The following is a 21,679-nucleotide window of genomic DNA, read 5'->3' as shown; positions in this document are numbered from 1 at the left end:
TTTTTTTTCTTAATGTTTCTCCTTTTACATAAAGGAACTTGTGCTAAACTAGGTTTTACATCAGTGATCTGCAATAACAGCACAATATTAAAATACCTGAACAGCTTTTATATTTCCAGTGGGAATCATAAAACCATTTCAATACATGCAATATAAATTTACAGGACAATAAGACATCATTGACTTATTCAGGTGGTGTTTTATGTACCAGCATACACAGTTAATTTTTTTTATTATGAAGGTACTACTAATGTAAGGCATCCAATAAGTTTAATCACTTCATTATACTGTTTCACCAAATCTGTTTTTTTTTTTTTTCCTTTTCTTTGGTTGTATATTTAGAAAAGGTTTTGGCCCTACCTACCGTATATTATTCTGCAACATAACCAGAACCACAACATTATTTTGGCCCAGTCACCTTGCGACCTATTAATAAAACTCTAAATAAACACAGTACAATCATGTGCATTTAAAAAGGAGTAATTGGTTTCCCGGGTTCATGTTTGTTGAAACAGTTTGTAAAGATGAAAGGTTTAATTTTCTAATATAGGATGTTTCCTTTGGCACTAAGTGTAACTGCTGATGGTGAGCTTCGATCCCACATTCTTTTTTTCTTTTTTTTTCCATTGCTTTTTTCAAAATGTCTGCTGTAGTGCACTGGGGTTTGAGATCTTTCCTCTAAATCAGTCATTCCCAACCTTGGTCCTGGGACCCACTTTGTCTGCTGGTTTTCATTCCAAATGAGCTCTCAATTACTTAATTAGACCCTTAACTGAAATGATAATTTGCTTAATTGCACTTGTCAGCTCTTAAACAGTTGCAGAGTTCAAGTTACTTATAAAATGTTATCGCTAACTTGAAATCTGCAACTGTTTAAGAGCTCAGTTCAATTAAGGGTCTAGTTAAGTAACTGAGAGCTCAGTTGGAATGAAAACCAGCAGACACAGGGGGTTGAAAACCACCTCTCTAAATCACTGCGGGAAGAGCGATTAAAAAAAATAAATGGATCGTTTGACAATGTGGGCAATAATTCTTACACTATCTGCACTAGAGCGGACATTTTTAAAAGAGTTTTGAAAGAAGACTAAAGTTATAAGTGTAAAAAGTTGTCAGGATGTTAATAATGAAAAGAATAATTACAGGTACATTATTTAAACAGTTGTAGCAGCACGTGGGGACGTGTAACGCTGTGTGTTTCGGAACCCCGCTACTTACTCTTCAAGCTTTACACTTTACATGACAGTTCACTATATTTCTATAACATTACCAGTTTCACCGGTCTGATAAAAAACTTTGCATTGGTTTAAGTACTTAACAGTCATATTGTATTAACATTTACCTTTCGATTCTGAAGTTGAAGAATAATCTGTATTTTCTGTCTGACTCTGTGTATTGCTTTCAGATTCCTCTGGTTTAAGAGTTGGTTCTAATGTACAAAACACAAATGTGGTTAGTTTATATGTTGGAAGTGTGTAATTTTCTTCCAACTGTTTAAAGAAATTTTACAGAAAGTTGATCAAATCAAACCAACAAGTTACTGAAAACATTCTCTTCTGCTACACTGAACAATAGATGGTTCGCTTGATCACAGGGATACCTGTACTATACATGAATATATTTGATTCATTCAGTACAAAATGTTCTAGTAGATTCCACACTTCGAATAGCATCTCTTGTGTTCAGAATATTGTTTTGATTACCTGGCTAGGGGACTGAATAACAATTTTGAACATTTTAGAGTAGGATTACATGTATGTATAGATTCTCCTAGAAGCATGATGTTCCTGGAGAATTTATCCCTTGAAAAAGCAACAATGTGCACCTTATATGTACCCAAGATGACAATAATAACGATAATTAGTATAAAGTAAATAGACATGTGTTGTACCTCTATAAATAAATAATCTGTTCTTTCTGGGATTCATTTAAGTTTTCCATACAGTTGGCAGGCACTGTGTACAAAGATGCTTACCAAGCCAAGGAAAAGTTTTGATTTCAGTGCTCCATTCGCTCCAGTTTCCGTTATCCAATAAATCCATTGCTCTCACTTGGATTATGTGAAAATGACCAGCTAACACATCTGTTAATTCTATCGTGAGATGTGCTGTTTCCACCTGTGTTACATAAATAAAACAGATACTAGCGCACAGATGCATAAACCAACCAGCTCAAAACAAACCTACATGCTCCTGCTCACGAACTTCCTAAACTGAAGTTAAATTAAAAACTAAATAAAAAATAAAATACAATAATTCTTTCAAGGTAGTATATTATTGTATTTTTCTAGACTGTTCTACTAAATCAGCTATTTTAATGTACAGAATGTTTGCTTTTTTAAGGTATGTTAGCTTTTTAAATGGACCTGTATATAAACCTAAAAGGCGGAGATAACTCACTACAACAACATGAAGCTATGTTTTGTCCAGCAGTGGCATTATTTCAAAATACAAGATTTTGAATTTGGATATACTGATTAAATAAAGCTACCAGGTGGTTTCATGAATAGCAAAATACTTATTTACTTCATTTCCTTCCACCTATTTATACAAAAGTATTGAAATACATTGTTTTCAAAGTCTGTTTGTTAAAACAGTTTTGATAGTCACTACACTATTTTAGACAGTTGTAGTGTTCTTTAATAACAATCTGGTAAAGTTATCAAGCCTTAATTATAAACTATTCTTTAAATAATGGTATTCTTGAAAAATGGTAAAATATATAATAATAATAAACGTCTATCCTCATATTTTCTGTTATATGAAATCGAGATAACACCTTGGTTACAATACTTCCCACTTGATTAGCCACATACAGTAGAGAACCCCTAAAACAAACTTCAAGTTTACAAATACAGCATAAGCTTTTATGTTAGTTACTAACTCCAACCCACATCTATTACTACATTATCTATCACTTTACTAACTGTTTTAGTCATTTATCTACATTATTTACATATCGAATCAGGATATCAGAAGGGGGACCAACCAAATGAAACACATATTCCATCTACTGGAATAGCTGATGCACTCGCTACTTGTAGGGAATGCGTTGTGCTTGCTCTGTATTCAAAGCAGTCCCTATGTTACCATCTTGCACAAAGCTGCAAAGTGGAAAGGAAACATAAAGAAGAACTAAAAACAGAGTATGCAAAACGACTGAAACATTTTCTTCTATAACGTTCCAGCTGTATTCCTTTTTTTGTCCAGCAGTTTCTGTTTTGGCACTTGTCAACAAAGGGCAAACAACTGAAACCTCAGCATTTGTCATCTGACCACCAACCGCAGGGAATTGACCTGCTAAAACTCACCACAGACCAGGACCGTGATTCCACAGGCTTGTACTGGACCTGAAACCTCAGGGGGAAAGAGCTCTCTTTGGGCCAGGTGGACGGATACTCCCAGTACACTCGCAGTCTTCTTGGGAAACCATGGACAGGCTCTGCTGAGACTCGCTCTGGGGGATCTGGTTTCACTGCAGCACAACAGAACACAGTTAGGTCAGGAGCGCTACGCAAAGCCAAGGCTGCACTACTGACCACAACAAGCAGAAGCTTGCCATTTGAACCACCAGGCAGTCGTTGCTCATAAGCAGATAATAAAAGAGGCAATTAGGGGTGGCTTGGCATATTATAATCTCACTCCTTGAGGAAAGGGAATGTTTGCCACCTAATGTAGCATATAATATGGGACAACCTTCCTCAAGATAACTGAGTGGGCATTTAGTTATAAAAAATGAGGTTATGCTAGCTAATAAATCAGAAATGTCTGCCAAAAATTGTGTTGCAATCCGTCAAACCCATTGAGAGCCACAGGCTACAAATGCTTAGGGATAAATGATGATCAGTATAAAGAAGGGACTTATACTGTCAACGCACTAGTAATTAGAGATAATTTTTCATAATTACAGTAATTTCTGCAGTACATTTAAAAAAGGTTGCATTCAATAATGAGCAAATCCAGACACAATGTAAACGTTATATATTCATTTAAAGCAGGTGTAATGCATTTTCACACTATAATTAACAAACGTATGTAATTAGTGCAGCTACAATCCATAGGCTTATATGCCTCTGTTATTGATAAATAGAAATCAGCTGTCATATCCGGCTTTGAAAATGGACAAACACTTCCGGCATTTAAGTATGAAAATTCCTCAGAAAAAAAGGATAACTAGTAGACACTCCCTCCATTTAAGCACGCAAGTACAGTATCATTATTATTAAGCTAACATATTACAACAAATCATCTGAGCGATTTTCATAAACCTTAACGAAAAAAAAAAACAATTTGAAAAAACACTTATTTTCCGAGAATCTTACCCAAGTTTTATTTGTAGTTCTAAACTATTTAATTGCTCACATAACTGTAGTGTTGGCATATTAGCAAATTGGTATTTTTCCATTTATGTATTTATGGCTAGGCCAAAAATACAATGTTTTCTTTTTTCTGTACAACATAAAACACTGTACAAAAAGATTAGATATTGTTTAAGAAAAAAACAAAGACAAGACTCAATAAAGGATTCTGAATTCTAAGCCTGAAATTAAACTTGTTTGTAAAAAACATTAAAAAAGCAGTACTCAAGTTTACCAACTTACCAATATCATGGAACTGTATTCTAGACAAGGTAAATGTGGATCCAAGAGGGTTCACTTCAGTGATGTTAACCACGTAAGAAGAGTGCCAATTTCTTGGGTTTTTTATGGTGCACACATTTGTTCTGGAGAAGTCCTGATGACATGTCTCGCTTGCTTTAGAGGCATGCCTAAACAGAACAAAATAGTGGCATTATTATTAATATCAATAACTAAATACATACCTTTTTTGCTTGTTTTGTGAAGAGTTTAACATGGGACAGAAATGGGCAAGGCAAACATTATGTCCACCATTTGGGAACTATAAAATTAAATAGCCGGATTTGAAAGTCGACATCAAAGCATGAAAAATAAAAGCTCTTGGAAATGTTTTCCATTGTTTTGTGGTATGTTTTATTTCTATTTCAAAAGTACTCTTTGGCATCTGTTATGAAGCACAGTATAACAGAGTTGAAGGATGGACAACTTGTTGCTTTAATTCAGCCATACTTTCAAAAGTAGATAAACAACATGTGACAGGGAAGAGGCCCTGCACGTGTGTTCTGTCGAGTGGGCAGGGAAGGAGTTCATCTCTCCCTTCCAACTCCACGTGAGAATGTGGCTGGAGTGAATAATTGAACAATTGATGATTAATTAGGTTGTGTCGGGAGGAGTTTTGGTATGGTATGAACTGTGTTGGTGAGACCGTGAGTGAAGGTAATGCCCAGCCTGACAATAAAAAGGATTTGCATTTTTGTACTGTCTAAAACTTTAGTTTTGGCCTTTGTGACTTTTTCTTCTGTCTCTGGGTCTGCTTCCTGACATTCACTAGCTTGGGCTGTGACGCTATCCTTTCACACAACGCAAGCTAGCACTCTTGTTTATGTATTATCAAAAAACCTTTATAGAATATTAATATTATTATTATTATTATATTGCACACAGCTGGCATTTGATTTGTAGAGACAAGAGACCAAATTAAAAAGGTCCCGACATTAATTGTGCCTAATTTTCATTTGGAGTGGAAGAGAGCCGTCCACAGCACAATATCATGAGCATGCTTTGTGATGCCTGCCTTGGCATGAAAAGCTTTAGAAGTCCAGTTTAGTTTGCTGTTGATATTTATAGAGTTCATCTTATTGAAATAGAAAGCTGTCAAAAAAGTGGTCTTTACTATCCCACTTCCAGGCATGTATTGCTGATTTACCATTTGCCTAATGAATATCACCCAATGGTTCCATCCCTCTGTCAGACAGCAAGTTTACAATAATGTTAAGTTGCTGGGCTGTAAACAAGATTTTTACAACAGCAAGTTAAAGGTTATTGGGGATGTGAAACCAGCAGTTACAGTAATACATCAATACAGGGTTTCCTAGTTAAAGCAGATGTTCGAGAGAAGAAACTGAATAAATTACAAACAGAATGATCTTTGAATCATTAAACACACTACTCTTCAGCTGAATAGCAGCTAACACTTGCTGTTCTTTCTTCGCATATAGCCAAGTGTATATACAGTGTCAAACATTATGGGCTACTGCCTTGCACACATTGTGAACTCATCATGGAATGTGTTGTGTTGGACTGATGAACAAGACCCTTGGCAGGCAAAAAGAACCAAAACGTGCAGTCCCTAGCATTCTCACACTGTGTCCACAAAATGGAGTCTGCTGTTTAATGCTAGTGATTATTTCTGGTAGACTTCACCCACCCCTTATTTGTTATATGAGACTAATCACGGTGCCCTGGAGTACCCTATGCAAAATCTCCATCTTTATCAAATTATTTATTTTGAGCAGGAGGCACAAGTACGTGCAGCAAAACCATTAAAAACATATTTTAACACTAAGACGTACTGTATGTATTTAGATATGTTTTAAAATATTTTTTTTCACTTCAAATACTTTGAAACTCAAAATCTGTAAGTAGGCTATCCCACTGGAGTCGCTTCTGCTAATATAACTGAGACTGAAACTTGTACCCTGTCGCTGGCAGTTTCCTGCAAAACCATTATTCAAATACATGAATAAATTCAGACTAAATTAAAATAAACCGCCTAACAGCAGAGTTTCATAACATTAAATCAATGCTTAAACCAGAATGTTTTCCGCAACTGCCTGGGAAATTCCTAACAAACTGTCATTGTACCCGACATATTTCGCACTGCACATTTTTACTTAACACACATTTTAAAATTATTATAAGATTGCTACAGTAATAATTGGCCAAAATTTGAAATATGAAATGACCAGCTGGTTTTAAGCAATGCAGCTGGCCTATATCACTACTGTAGCACTTACTTTAGCATTAAGAGTTACAGAAAAACAAATAAAAAACAAATAAAAAACGTGACTGAAGGAGATACTGAATTTACACCTTCACTGGAGAGTTTTAATATTTGTATTTGGCAAATTACAGGTCATAAATTGTTGTTGGGAGAATGTCTTCTTTTCAGGATTTTACATAAATACGCACATTTCTCATGCACTTGAGACATCGTAACTATTCAGCACTACAAACATGTAAATTATCTGATCATCACCCAGTTTTGGAAATGCTCCCAAAGGAAATTGTCTAAGTATGAAGTAATTGAGTTCCTGCTTATACTGAAGCAATCCAGTCTTTCAAGGGCAAAATGCCAACTATGGGTTGGAATAAGAGTTGTAACGAGTCACCAAAATTGGGACTCGAGTCGAGTCATTGGGGAGTAAAAACTTGAGTCGAGTCGAGTCTTTGACATGCCAAGCTTGAGTCGAGTCAAGTTGAGTCACCAATCTGGCTCAAGTCACTTCAAGTGATTAGGTCTGAGAGTTCAAGATATCTTGATTTAATCAGATTAGTTTTACAGGAAATTAGCAATCTATACATAAAATAAAAAAAATATATCTGTTAAAAATACAAAATTAGGATGCACAATAATGTGGTCATACTTGCCCCACTTATGTTCACCATTAAAAGTCCACGGTTTCTGCTTTGTTTTTGTCTTTCCATTTTGGTGAATCTGATTCTTTGATCTATTTATAAGCGCATTTATCCACTGTATAAAGACCCCTTCAGTTGGGTTGGATGTTTAGCAATGAATGATACCACAAAACAAAGAATATATCTAAATATTTTCTCACTTTTCAACACTGACACCCCCTTATAATTTAGTTTCAGATACATTAACCAAATGAAAGGCACTTTGGTTGCATTTAATTTCATGTTGAGATATTACTTCAAGGTTTTAACACATAGGAGACAAATAGAAAAATAAAGAAACTGAGGCAAAATTTTATAGAATTTTAGTAACAGATATTGTTTCACAAAAGCACAAAGCATTCTAATGGCATAACACAATACTGTACTGAAAAAAGTACAAAAACAAATTAATCTTTTAAACTTTAATATACATATGCATAAAACGTCAAGTTAAAGTTTTATGTATACATACGTTAAAGTATAAGATGTGACCGAAGGAAAAAAAAACCCAAAACAAACAAAAAAATGTTTTAAACCTTAGTTAAAGTCTTTAACAAAGATTTTAAACACAAACCACTAGTTTTACAGATTAGCACTGACCTTGGACAACATAATATTAATATTAGGTAAACTTCCAAATGTTTATAATTTTTATTAGTTTGCATTAGCTTAACAAATGTGTACTGTAAACAATGTTTTATTCTGAATTTAAAAAATAGCTACAAAGCACCAACTCCCTCAAGAGATATAGTGACCATAAATAAACAGATAAAATACATACATACATTAAATAAAAAGAGAATAGTGAGCACCAAATATCTATTTGTGTGCTAACAAACCCTGAAAAATAACTCCTAATCAGTGCTTTTCTGCCATGTTGTTTAATTTGCTCTGGCATTGTACCTGAGTTTTTAATTAATCCTGATTCTTATTTTAGCCTTTGAAAAAGACTAAAAACCTACCGGTATAAATTAGTGGTAGTTACCGGTGCTGTGATTTGAATTTGGTTTATTCATATTGTCATTTTACAGTGCTGGTAGGATGCAGCCTGCTTGTTTCTCTCCCGGTCGACTGTATAATTATTAAAAGCGAACTCCACCACTGCAGGTACTTTTAGTGTACTATCCATGTTGTTGTTGTTTTGTTTTTTTCGTGTCTGTGACAAAACTCAAAAATCACAATTTTCCTCAGGATTTTCTGTGATCAGTGATCAGAAATCTGTCTTAGCTTCCCGCCTACACATTTTGATTCCAGGGATCCCTGCTGCTTGTGACGTTATGATCACAGAACATTGCTATAGGCTAGAAAGGTGTTTCTATTTCTTTAGCAATGGTCTTAACAACCATAGCAGGAACCTGTTTATGTACAAAATGACAAGACAAGATGACAAGACAAGATGACTGTGTGTGTTAGAGAGGGGCTGCAAGTATTGAAAATGAAATAAGGTTGTTATTGACTTTATCATAAAGACAATGACTCGAGTCAGATGGAGACTTTTTTGAGCGACATTTTTTGAGCAGGGAGTCGAGTCAAGTCGAATCATTTCATGGCAATGACTCGAGTCACGAAAAATTGTGACTTGATTCCGCGTCGAGTCAAGTCATTGACTCGAGTTATTACAACTCTGGTTGGAATGAAGTTAAAGGTTTTAAAATCCATATTATTCACTCTGCTGTTCATTATCCTTTCCTCTCCTCACTTCATCACTGGTTGGTGTAAATTTTCATAACAAATACGCTCTTTACAAGTATGCCACAAGACCAGACAATGATGATGGTAATTGCTGAAATGTTTGTTTACAGGTCCATTGGCAGGTTTGACAGAATACATGGAATTTGAATGTATTCTTTAAAAGAATGAATCTCCCACCTGAAGGTTGTGATGTACTCAGTAGGCAGAAATGTCTTCACATTTTGCTCCCAGGAACAGCAGATGTTGTAGTAATTTGCTGCTATGCAGTGGACTCTCAGTAATGCTGGAGCGTCTGTGTGTTTAAATGAACAACAACAAATGAACACTGCTAAGTTTCAAGGGTTTTCAAATAACCCCAACATATCCTTACATTTTCTAAACATAGAAAAACACAACAAAATACCCTATGTGAAGATAGCGTCCTTATATCTCAATGTAGTGGCCCTGTATACATGTTTCAGGGCATTTGCATTACTAGGTTGCAGTTTGCCTTGCTGTTGCACAGCTCTATCTTAGAAAGTAAGAGGGTACTCGCCCTCTGAAAAAAAAAAAAAAAAACACACATCTATGGATTTTTAGAGAATCATATTATATTGCAGTGTACACGCTGTAACAACTTAGTTATTGCTAATATTACACCATTAAGATACACTTTTAGCCCTTTATAAAGGGCCCCTGGCCTTTTGGAGCTTTAAGACAGGATAGTACTTCAAGTGGTTTTATTGTAACATTAGTAGACCAACATTAGCTCTGCGAAACCAGCTAAAGATTACTTTTTACATAAAAAAGGCCTGCATATTAGTTCCCTCCGTGTTATTTTGTCCTAAACATTTAGTCCCACGGTGAAACTAACTGATGTCAACCATGATAAAAGGAGAACTGTTAAAGTAAATGTGATGATGTGTTGCAGACACAATTCTCTCAGCCTTGTGCAGAAATAAACATAGTACAAGGCGCCTTTACAGATAACCTACACTGCTATTCTGCTGTGCTGCATGCTGAGTCATGCAGAGTGTCTGGTAAATGTTTAATTTGCATGACAGAGCATTTAAAAACTTACATAAGTTGCAGACAGATGGGGCCATACTGCATTTTGACTAACTACAGTACAAATACAAACATAATTTTTCTGAGAGGAATAAAAAAAAGAAACAACTTAGTTATTGCTAATATTACACCATTAAGATACACTTTTAGCCCTTTATAAGGGGCCCCTGGCCTTTTGGAGCTTTAAGAGAGGATAGTACTTCAAGTGGTTTTAGTGCTGTGGTAAATATTATACTCCCAAGTATCCAAACTTGGAAGAAATGTATGGAAAGTCCAAATCCAAATCTGGGAAGCAGCTCAAAAACTATATGTGCCAAATCGAGCAATCTTTATTTGAAGACATATGAAGCTTGAGATCATCCATATAATTATAACCCACCAAGTCAGCACAGTTAAATATAGGACTTTCTCTCTTTAATAGTGGTTCAAAGTAGTTTTGAAACTAAACATATTCACTTAACAAAAGGGACTATTTGCAGTTCCAGAGCAATAGGACAATGCAAACAGGAAAATGAATGCCTGGCTTTGTCCTTGCTGGTTTTAAAAATAGTTTACAGATGTTTGTTTTTTCTTGACTTGAAATAACTTAACAGAAAGGTTCGGAAACAGCTTGAAACTTTATAATGCTGCCAAATATTCTTATCTCAAATTATTCAGTTCTAAGATGTGATTTAAAAGAAAAACAGGACAGCTTCAAATGCCTTCTTTGTTTATGTTATTATATAAACTTAATTATCCACTGGGGACATATTCTTTTTTGAAAGTTTAAGCAGCTCATCAATGCTGGGCTGACATATTGCAGGCTGTAGGACATAGAAGGCAGTGCAATTTGGTGTGCACAGTAGGTGCGGCAGCCACCTATGCATCAGAGGTGTTGTCAGATGTCATTTTAGAAACCTGTTGTGGTCATGTAATAGCATCAGTGGTATCACCTGTACTCCTTGAAGTTACCTGTTGTCTTTGTGCTATACAGCACTGTCCTGTCATGACTACTTTTGTTTCTTCAGGTTAGTCAGTCATCAAAAACACAATAAAAAAACAAACAAAAAAAAAAAACAACGAAAAAACATTACTGTGTCTACTTTAAATGACTGAACAAAAACATGAAAAATATGCTCAAAAATAAAATATTTGAGACGAATAATCTTTTATAAAAGTGTACCACAGTAAAAGCATAGCAAAGTGTAATAAAGCCCAGTGAAAGCATGGTACAAACATAGGTAAGCATTGTAAAGAATAGCGAGGCATGGTAAAGTATATTAACAAACATGGCAAACCAGGATAAGCTATGGTCAATGCATTGCATAACCCTGGGAAAAGCATGGTAATTTGGCTGGAAACTGGATTTTTTTGTCTTTACCCTTACACTGATGACCAAGTAATAAGAAAAGTACAGCTCTTGATCTATATAAAATAACACTAAATCCAAGTGCTCAACAATAAACAGTCTCTCTCACAGCTTTCCCTTCAGGAAACCAAAGACTGTTGGGAACTTCCCTTCCTCTTGCCAATAGACCATGGCATCTAGAAACTTACTGCACAACACTAAATCAGTGGCTGTTTAAAGATACAGAAAGTGGCTCAGAACCTGTAGTATTGTGTGTGTTCCGTGTTGGGGGTGGGTTTTACAGTTAAACAGCTTTAAGCAATCCATTGTTTTCTAGTTTTCTAAGCATGCAAAAACATTAAGTATGTTGTCTTATTTTCAGAAAAGCTAGTTTCCAAGTTTCCAAGCTAGTTTAGAGCCATTGTAACATGTCTGTTAACTTTACGTGCAGCTGAAGCTATTGTCAATTGCTCAGTGATAACTAGGGGTCTACTTAAATCGCGGTAAATTTACGTATTTTTCACAGATAAGTTGCAGAATAAAATTAAGATTTCGTGGACATTTCACGGACCTGTTTAAACATTAAATAAACCTAAGTAGACAGTATTTCAGAACAACTATAAAACCTAAAAATAGTGATGCTTGCTTCCTTACTAAAACAGAGTGCTGTTATCTGTTAAAGGCAAGCATGCAACTTCCCCCCGCAGTTGACTTGCCCATGCATTGAAACTGCACGTCTGCATCCACTGAATTGTTATGAAGTGCAATGCAACGCTTTGCCAAGTTATACAGATGTGGAAATAGATTAGAAACAGCCCCAAAACTCGGTTACCCAAGGACATCTGGCATGCTGTAATAAAAAGGCAATGTATGCAGCACGTCCGTTGTCATGTTATTTGTCCCATCCAATAATTAGTTTTATTAGTATCAAGTCAAAGCAAAAAATATGCAGCAGGTTGAAGCATGGTGTTTGTGCTAGATCGTTTTAGTACTGATTTAACTTGTCGACAGGAATACTTTTTGGGCTGACTTCAGTTTGGTTTCTGAAAGCTGTTTATTTTACGTTCTGTTCAGCAGCTTTTGTAGTAGCCTTTTGTTTAATGTGTGATTCTGAAACTAAATAGCGATCGATCGTATTTTCTCCAAAGACACATTAAGATATGCTAGTTTCTTTGGGAAATATCTTGAAACTATCATCAGCTGAAATATACTTTGCTTTTCTTGTCGTCCATTTCTACTATTTCACATCCAATGCTGAAAACTAGATTTTAGCAACCTAAATGAAACCAGTTTGTCCCACCCCTTGTTGTACAGTACAGGTCACAGAAAAGCAGTAAAGACGCACCGATATGCTGATTAAAACTTCATTGTCATTTGAAATTTGAATAGTAAAGAGGAACGTTAACTGCTTTGGAGATTTTTTTTTTTGAAATGTTATTTGTGGACGTTTTCTGTTTGTTTTTTCCTTAAGTGCAATGCACACAGGACGGCGAAGGAATAAAAAAAGGGCTAGCTACAGAAGGAAGATAGGTAGTAGTTTGCGTGCATTGTGCAGTAGTTCATTTAAACAAGGTTCTCTCTCTCTCCCTCTGGTATGCATTGGCCCTTAAAAGAGGTGAATTTCGCAGTGACCCCTCAATTTCACGACTTCCGCAAAATCTGCGAAATCGCGATTTAGGTAGACCCCTAGTGATAACCACTGCAGAAAATGGGTATCATAGAAAAAACATAACGCTACATGCAAAAAACTGGCCAATAAATGGTGTACTATATCATGACTATAACGAATTCCTAAACAAAATGAAGAAAGTTGGGAAGGATATACAGGGTGATTGGAAAGTACGTTTACACATCAATAATATGGTGCGTTAATGTGGTAAACTTACTTTCTAATCACCCTGTACATATGCTGTTATTACCTTTGACCAGATATGAAGCTCAGCTGAGCCTTGAATTCTTAAACAAAATTACTGATGATAAAATAAAACACTTTCATCCCAGAGGCTGCACTGGGAAATTACAGCTCCTGGACCTAGGCTGAAAATTGGGTTTTGAAATGGCAAGAAATTTGGCAGTGATAACCCAACAAACCTGGTCCAGCAAAAAAAGTTTTAAGACATCTGAATGAACGGTTCTTTGTAATACAGATAATTGTAATACTCAATCTCTAAAACATGTTTTTTTTTAAACCCTTCAATATGTACAGAAAAGCACTTCATAACAGGTCTACATTGTGTACTATCAAAGGTTAAGATGAGACCCTGCTTTATTCTAAACAACACGCTTCCTTTGGATACAAACATCACGGGGATTAAACTAGAAACCCTCAGGATGTGGGTAAGTCAATTAAGCTCCAGCTTGCATGTACCAGTGACTTACATCCAAGCCTCAGTGCTGTGGCTCTCAGGAGCTGCCCCTTCTTGTCGTGACAGCTGTAGTTGCCTTCCATTGTGGAGTCTGAACTGGTTAGGATGAGATTCCCGTTCTGTAAGACTACAAACGGGGAAGCAAGTCGAGTGCCATTCAGTCTCCACTCCACTGCAGAGCTGTCAAAAAGAGGAATCAAATGAAAATTAAATCTAAATTTGTATTGGCTCTCCATGTAAGCTTAACCATTTTCATTGGCAAATAAGTGTCGATTTTGGTTTCAACTTTCTAGCAGTCAGCATATTATTATTATTAATAATAATAATAATAATAATAATAATAATAATAATAATAATAATAATAATAATAACAACAACAACAACAACCACTAATCCACAACTAGTTTTTTTTTTTTTTTCTGAAGATGCTGCCATTGTCAAACATTTTACATAATACAATACCCTTACCCATATGGAAAAGTACCTACATACCCATTTCTGGAAGCACTGCACCAAAGAGTTACATTTGATCCTATTTTTCCATACTGGACACCTGAAACTTGGCAAGAAAGAGCAGATAGTTAATAGAGCTAACTACAAACCAGGCAAGCCCCTGTGAATAGCACAGTGTATGCCCCTAGAGAGCATAATTCTGCTTTGTCAGACCTTACTTAGCACTTAATCCAATCCCTGACCTTGGATTAACATCACACTACTTTTAAAGTGACAAGTAAACTGATAACTCAAGGATACCAGTTCTTTTTGGGAGCAGTAGAAGGACAATAATAATAATAAAAAAAAACCTGAAAGTCTTTATTCATGCTCAGTCCTCATACAGACCATTTGCTTTTCTCAATCACTTTTAACTGAAGGAAAGATTTGCAATTGATATTGTAGTAGTATGGTTTAATAGTATGACAGACAAGTATCAAACAGGCTCACAAGTGGATATACAGTACTACAATTAGCAAAATGAGGGGTCATTATTAACATAAACACTGTAAAGAACTGGGAGAAGAATTGTTGTTTGTCCAGATCAAACTGTATTACCACCTGCAAATAAAAATAGACCAGCTTCCCCTGAAACTGTGTACTTTGAATACTAGAAGTACTAAACTGAAAGTGTGAACTTTGTGAATCAATAATCTGTTACAAAAAAACCCACCAAATATAACTCATTACATTATTAGAGTGCATTACTGTAAAGATCATAGTAGAACCATTAGCAGACCACAGCACCATAATGGTACTGCTCCTTCTACAGATATGGTAGCATAACACTGCAGTGTATCACTAGAGCTTATTAGAAGCAGGCTGTTCACTTTCTTAGACAGCCTTTTTCTTACATGCTCACATTGTGCAACATGATTTTCGCATGAATAATCCTTGATTCAAATTAAAACTGAACGCTGTCTTACAGTAAAGTCTGACTGATAACTTTTGAGCAACTGGTTGACAAAGATCTGGCTATTCCTGACTTGCTATACAATATCATACATTGCTTTTTCTGTTTGTGAACAGATAAGTAGGCCTGCAAGAATTGTGATATATGGCCTTCTTACACTGACAGTCCTACAAGGGAAAATGCTCTTTCCAGCGCACAAAACACAATTATTTGCATTCTGGCAGTGTCTTTGCCAGAGGCTGTTTAGATACTGAAAAGGCCTATAGAAAAATTAAGAAATTAGTCACCTGTCTTTTTCTTTATAAATATATTAAAACATAAAAAAATATATATTCCACACATGATTACAGCTCACACACATAAAAACAGCTACTGTGAAGTTTAATTTATAGTGTGCTGTGTGACCAGTGCCGACTTACTTTCATTCGTCCATATTTCTGCCTTGACAGGGATGGAGATAAGGGATGTGATTAGAGTGATGATCACAATGCCTGGACATGATGCAAAACCAGTCATCTGCAGAAAAAAAACAAAAAAAACATTGTGGCCCTTTAATTACACACCCTGACCCTTGGAACACAGCAACAAGAAATTACTCACCCCTGAAATAAGCTATTACTAAATCTGATACTATTCTCAGTAGGAATGGATTGTTCTGGTTACCCAACGGACACCTTCAATGAATGTCTGTGATTACTCATCAACACAAAAATCTATTTATAGGCCTTCTGTTTTAGAAATTCAAACTCTGGAGTTCAAGAAATATATTTGAACATCACAAACAGGTTTAAAACCAAATGCATATAAAATCATGGCACACAGAGCCTGTCCATCTTTGACTTATCTTAACAAATGCATTGGCAAATGTATTATATGTATAAAGTAGTGGATTCTTAGTTTAGTTTTGTGTTAAATTTGTAGTACATAGATGCCTCCCCAAGATACTGCCTCATTGTGCTGCTCTCTAACTTGGAACTCATGCAGTTTGCATGCAAATGCACAGACCCTCAGCAGGGAGCCCCAGTGTCGACAGTCACATTATTGAGAACCACAGTCACAATTTAATTGAAAAAAGTTTTTTTTCATGTTTTCATTGGTAGAAATGTTAAACATTTAATGCTGTTCCACAGAATGGTATTATTATTTGATTAGTTTTGAATGACTCTGAAAGAGCATACTTGTTTCTAATAGAGCCATTCTAATACAAGAATCATAGGAAGTTCCACAAAGTAAAAGTAAGCTCAGCTTTAGCTCAGTGTTTCCAGAAACTGAGAATACAAAGGATAATAAGACAATGTTAGTCCAACACAGCTTTGCACCCCATTGTCATCTGGCACACTGAGATCCCAATACCATCACTTGTAATATAATCAAAGAGTAATTTACGTGTTGGTACCTTGGAAATATTATATATATATATATATTATATATATATATATATATATATATATATATATATATATATATATATATATATATATAGTAATACAGCAGGGAGGGGGTTAATGTCCTCCCTGCAGAAAACATGTGAGTATGCACATTTAGTTAAGTGTTTTATTATTAATTATCACCTGCACCTGGTAGCTATTGTTAAATTAAACCCAGGTGCAGGGTATTTAGAGAGCAGCCAGTTTGCTCAAGGCTGCTGTGAGTGAAGAGCCCGGTTGCGCAAAGGCAACCGTAAAGTATCGTGGTACCGGAAGGGTACGTGAGTGTGTGCGTGTTTAGTCTTTTTGTTTGAGTGCTACAGGTAAACAGCTTAGCTGTCCTGTTTCAGTTAGGTTCCAGTTTGTGTTGTATAGTTAGTGCTCCGAATGGGAGCTAGGTGTTTATTGTCTGTTTTGTTTATTTCTGTTTATTAAAAGTGCGCGTAAGCGCTGAAAAATCAATTTCTTGTGTCTTGGGTCTGAATTTAAAGGGGATCTATTACAAATATATATATATATAAGTATTTCTCTTTTTACCATAAAAGGGAAACTCCCTACTACAATAACTCTGTAAACAGTCCTTGCATAACCATCTGCCAACACTGGCAAAGTAACAGGGAATTACTAATTGTATACTACATATACAAATCATTAACCTCACAACATTCCTCAAAACATTATTTTTAACTGTTAGTTTAATGCTAAATGGTCATTAGAAATGGGAACTGCCTTTTCCGTTGAAGGGATGCAGAGATGATCCATGTAGTTTAATCTAATGCCAAAACATAAATCTGTCCGAAAAGGAACCCTTACTTCTGAGCAGATCCTTCCTGCCGCACATTTGCTGTTACTGTAGCATTTAGTTATTTTATCAAATGACTCCAAAGTGGAGCCATAACCTGAGCAAAATAAATGAAACACATTCGCAGTCATACTATATATATATATATATAAATATATATAATATATATATATATATATATATATATATATATAATATAATATATATTATTATATCACACACACACACACACACACACACACACACACACACACACACACACACAGATATATACATACATATATAAATCTTTCAGCTGTCGGTTTTCGTGGTTGGTTTCACAGACCTGAATCAGATAGAATCTTGGACAATTAATTTTGGCTACACTGTATTACAGACAATTAGCACCACTTTGTGTAATTTCTACTGTTTGATAAAAATAAAAATGTACTGGTGCTTACTGTAATTGAAAGATTTTGCTGCTTTGCTGTGCTACAGTACTGGTTTCTGCAGTCGAGTAATACACTTAACCTTTCTAAGGCAGAAAATCAGTCATCAGCACTTGAGAATAATGACTGTGTCAGGTTACTTTAGTTCAGTACACAGAATTGAAATTCAAATGTATTGCCTCTCACGTGAGAGTAGTTTGATCTTGCGGGTGTTGTTTAGTATAGTGGACTTTCTGAGCCAGGGAGGATCACTTCGGGCTAGGATTTTGGCACAGAGCATTGAGTGGGCTGGTACTGTAGTAAATACCAACACCAGGTCAAACAACAAAACTCACCCAGAGATCGAGGACAGAACAGGTACTACAGAGCCCATTTCACACACAAATACCACTACTGAGCCATCTCAGAGACATTAAAAAAATTATTTAAAATACCCATTCACAGCACGACACTGCGCAATCTATGCCAGTATAATACCATCATAACCCTTTCACACAGCCAAAGGGATCATGCGAGTACAACTTTCAAACCTGTCAGTCAAGATCTTTATCATGGCAACGGTGGTTCGCCCATAAAATTACAGCATCACGCACTTTCCCTTATATTTGTGAATTCACCGCCTCGTCCACCCTTAAAGTTAACTAAGGTAGTTAAAATCTGACACTCTGTGATGGTGTAGGCAATTCACACAGACCAAAATGTCACATCAGTACAGGTTCTGAGCCATCAAAACTCTGTGTGAAAGGGGTGCAAGTCATCAAAAAGTCTACAAAAGGTCTTGATAGCACACACAAATAATTAAATTTAATATTGGCTGGATTGTTAGCATTATTGAGACACACACTTTATAAGTCAAATTAAACATCATTCCATTAAAAAAAAAAAAAAAAAAAATAGATCTACTTTACTTGCACATGGCAGTTAGTTAAAGTCCTGTTCGATTTTAAGACTCACAATACTGTAGGCTGTCTTGCATGGTACAAAAAAGACATAAGGGGCCTCATGCACTACACATTTTGTAGCATGCATCAATATAATGTGCAGTAGTTTTAAAAATAAAATACAGAAGCTTTTTCATGGCAGGCTTTAAGATATTCTAAAAATACCATGATTAATCTAAAGTGCTAGTCAGTGAAGCTTTATCCATGGCAGAGAAAATGAGAGCACTTGGAAGGATAAAATGCATTAATCTTAGCTGCTATTTGTTGTACTGCAAAGACCTCTACACAGTGAACGCGTTGTGATAAGCGAATGTGTCATACGACACACCACATCATGACAAAAAAAAATATATATTTCTTATACGAGCCGTTCATACTGCCTGCGATGCGATGGGGGGCACTGAAGCGAAGCAAAAAAAAGAATAATTGGCGTCTATTTTTGTGATATTGTCGCACAGCAACTAGGGTACTGACTAATGAAGAACAGCTTCCCTTGTGCGCCTTCAGTAAACAATGGTGGATGAAAAGATCATTCCTGAAGTATTATAATACCTGAAGTTGTACAATAAAGGACACAATTATAAAGAGGCAGAGGGAGAACATCTGGGTCCATTTCCAGGGAATTGGATATAACAGGACTATCATACGTGTGATTTTTTCCAGCTGATTATACAATAACATTGTGCATGCCTGTCGCCACTAGTGTGAAAGGTAAGTGTCGCAGTGAAAGTACCACTTTATCACAGGACAAATCGCATCGAATCAGGTGTGTGGAGACCTTACGTCTTGGTTCTTTTAGTATTCATGGCAATACATTTCCTAATCCCCTACCCACACATAGCACTCTACACAAATCTCTGCCTAAAAGGGAAGATATTCTAGGTAAACCAGGACTGTGGCAGCTACTATTTCACCCACATTCCAATCCAACTGGCATTTGCCAGAGAAGCACGAGTCAGAATAAAAAAAGGGATTTCAAATTCAAGTCCTCTCTTCCAATAACTATTGAAGTCACCTACTGTAAGAACATGACCCTTCTATGACAGGAACAATAATTTAGGGTCACAAACTTAGCAGTAACATACCTTTCCAAGATAGTTAATTGAACCACCATGTAAACCACAGTTTTGTTTATTGTGCATATTAACGGCAGCCTTTTCACATTTCACAATCCTCTGCAGCCCTCTCTCATCCGCTCCCTGAGGACCACACCTAGGAAGTTCAGTGCAGTCAATGGGTTTTTGATATGCTACTTACTGTACATTTGAAGTTTGTCGTACAAATGCTACACTATAGCAGAACTCCTACTATAACCCTGAAAAACCCAAATAAATATTTGCTTCAACATTTTATAGACAACCAATTAAGTGCTCTAAGTGTAATATACTATATATAAGTATATACTATAATATATACTATACTATATATACGTGAAAGACACTATTGGTACTTTACAGTCAATCATGTCACGCCTTATATTATGATACAACTTTTCTTCCAAATAATTCCCAATAAAGTATGCCCATTCTTTTATACAAAAAGGAAAGCAGAACTTAAAAACAAAATTCAGAAACCTTGGTTTGGAACTCCTGCAGCACAAGGGAAGAGCAAATGATTAAATACAGTCAGCACTCAGATATCCATTACCCAGATACATGTCAGTCGTGTTTTACTGCCCTTGTATTAAGAATAAAGTCATATATATAACAAATTAATGCATGTACTCATCACATGCAACTTCTCACTCTGTCACCAGTTTTCTGATACAATTCCCTTCATGTTACAAAGTACTTGCTGTTTATCCATCACAGCCCACATGTTGCTTTTTTCTCTCGCATGCCAAACCAGTCTTTATTGTGCAATAACAGAGCGCTTCCTCCAATTTCACATAACGAAAATGCAGCAAAAACAAAGCGAACGAGACAAGCTGCGGTAATGCAAAACAGTTCATCATGAAAGTGTTTAGACACTGATGCATATTTTTTTAAATCTGTGATCTTTAGTTGTTTTTGTGCATTTTCATTTACAGGTGAACTGTGACATTAGGGCGTTATCGAGCACGATATTCTGCAATTTAGAATACTGACTTTGGACACTTAATTCTGGAAACTGGTGGGGTTTTTTGTAACCTTTTGCTAAATTGCACTGACTTTTACGTTTTATGCAGTTCTGTGCATAGGTAACATTGATTTCACTTTGCTGTTGGGTCGTTAATGGGAAATTTTACATACTGCTACAATATGTACCAGATTTAAAAGTATGTACTGTATTACAGTCCACATGTCCGCAGTCGTCTCTTTTGGCAAGTGATATTTTCAGAATCATATTGTTCTGAATTATAATACTACTTCTGTTGAAAATATACTACTGTACCAACAAAAGCAATTTCAGTACATCTAAATGGAAGCCTACTTATTTTAAAATAGTCCTTTCAGCTATGTCATTTTTACACAGTATTTTCTTTTGTGTTCCCTGAAAAATGAACAAGGGTTGGAAGGGGCCAAAATGAAATAATCAGATATGGGTCTCACTTGCCTAACCATCACTGAAGTTAAGATTTCATAGGGTCAGATATGTGAGTGCTGACTATACTGTATTCTTAGACCATGGACCAAATATTGAACCATACAGTACTTGAATAATTCTAAATTACCAATTAAATTCTAACTAAGCAAATGATAAAATGCTAAAACTTCTTGGCCTTTAATAAGTA

The 21,679-nt window shown here is 35.8% G+C and overlaps 1 protein-coding gene across 2 annotated transcripts in view; it reads right to left on the bottom strand.

The window, feature by feature from the left end:
* LOC121303917 (interleukin-11 receptor subunit alpha-like) overlaps positions 1–21,679 on the bottom strand; it is a 59,674-nt gene that overhangs the window by 5,987 nt on the left and 32,008 nt on the right. The window contains exons 2-9 of one of the 2 annotated variants that reach the window (XM_041234788.1): positions 15,788–15,884; positions 14,456–14,516; positions 13,977–14,143; positions 9,401–9,515; positions 4,598–4,764; positions 3,308–3,471; positions 1,973–2,114; positions 1,340–1,426 (exon numbers count right to left, since the gene is read on the bottom strand). In XM_041234788.1, the coding sequence (XP_041090722.1) occupies positions 1,340–1,426; positions 1,973–2,114; positions 3,308–3,471; positions 4,598–4,764; positions 9,401–9,515; positions 13,977–14,143; positions 14,456–14,516; positions 15,788–15,884 (1,000 nt within the window). Of the gene's footprint in view, positions 1–1,339; positions 1,427–1,972; positions 2,115–3,307; positions 3,472–4,597; positions 4,765–9,400; positions 9,516–13,976; positions 14,144–14,455; positions 14,523–15,787; positions 15,885–21,679 lie in introns of both variants that reach the window. The other variant, XM_041234782.1, reaches the window with a different exon arrangement.

This window comes from Polyodon spathula, chromosome 2, assembly GCF_017654505.1.
Source record: "Polyodon spathula isolate WHYD16114869_AA chromosome 2, ASM1765450v1, whole genome shotgun sequence".
Taxonomy (NCBI): domain Eukaryota; kingdom Metazoa; phylum Chordata; class Actinopteri; order Acipenseriformes; family Polyodontidae; genus Polyodon; species Polyodon spathula.
This window is presented reverse-complemented; position numbering and strand designations above follow the sequence as displayed.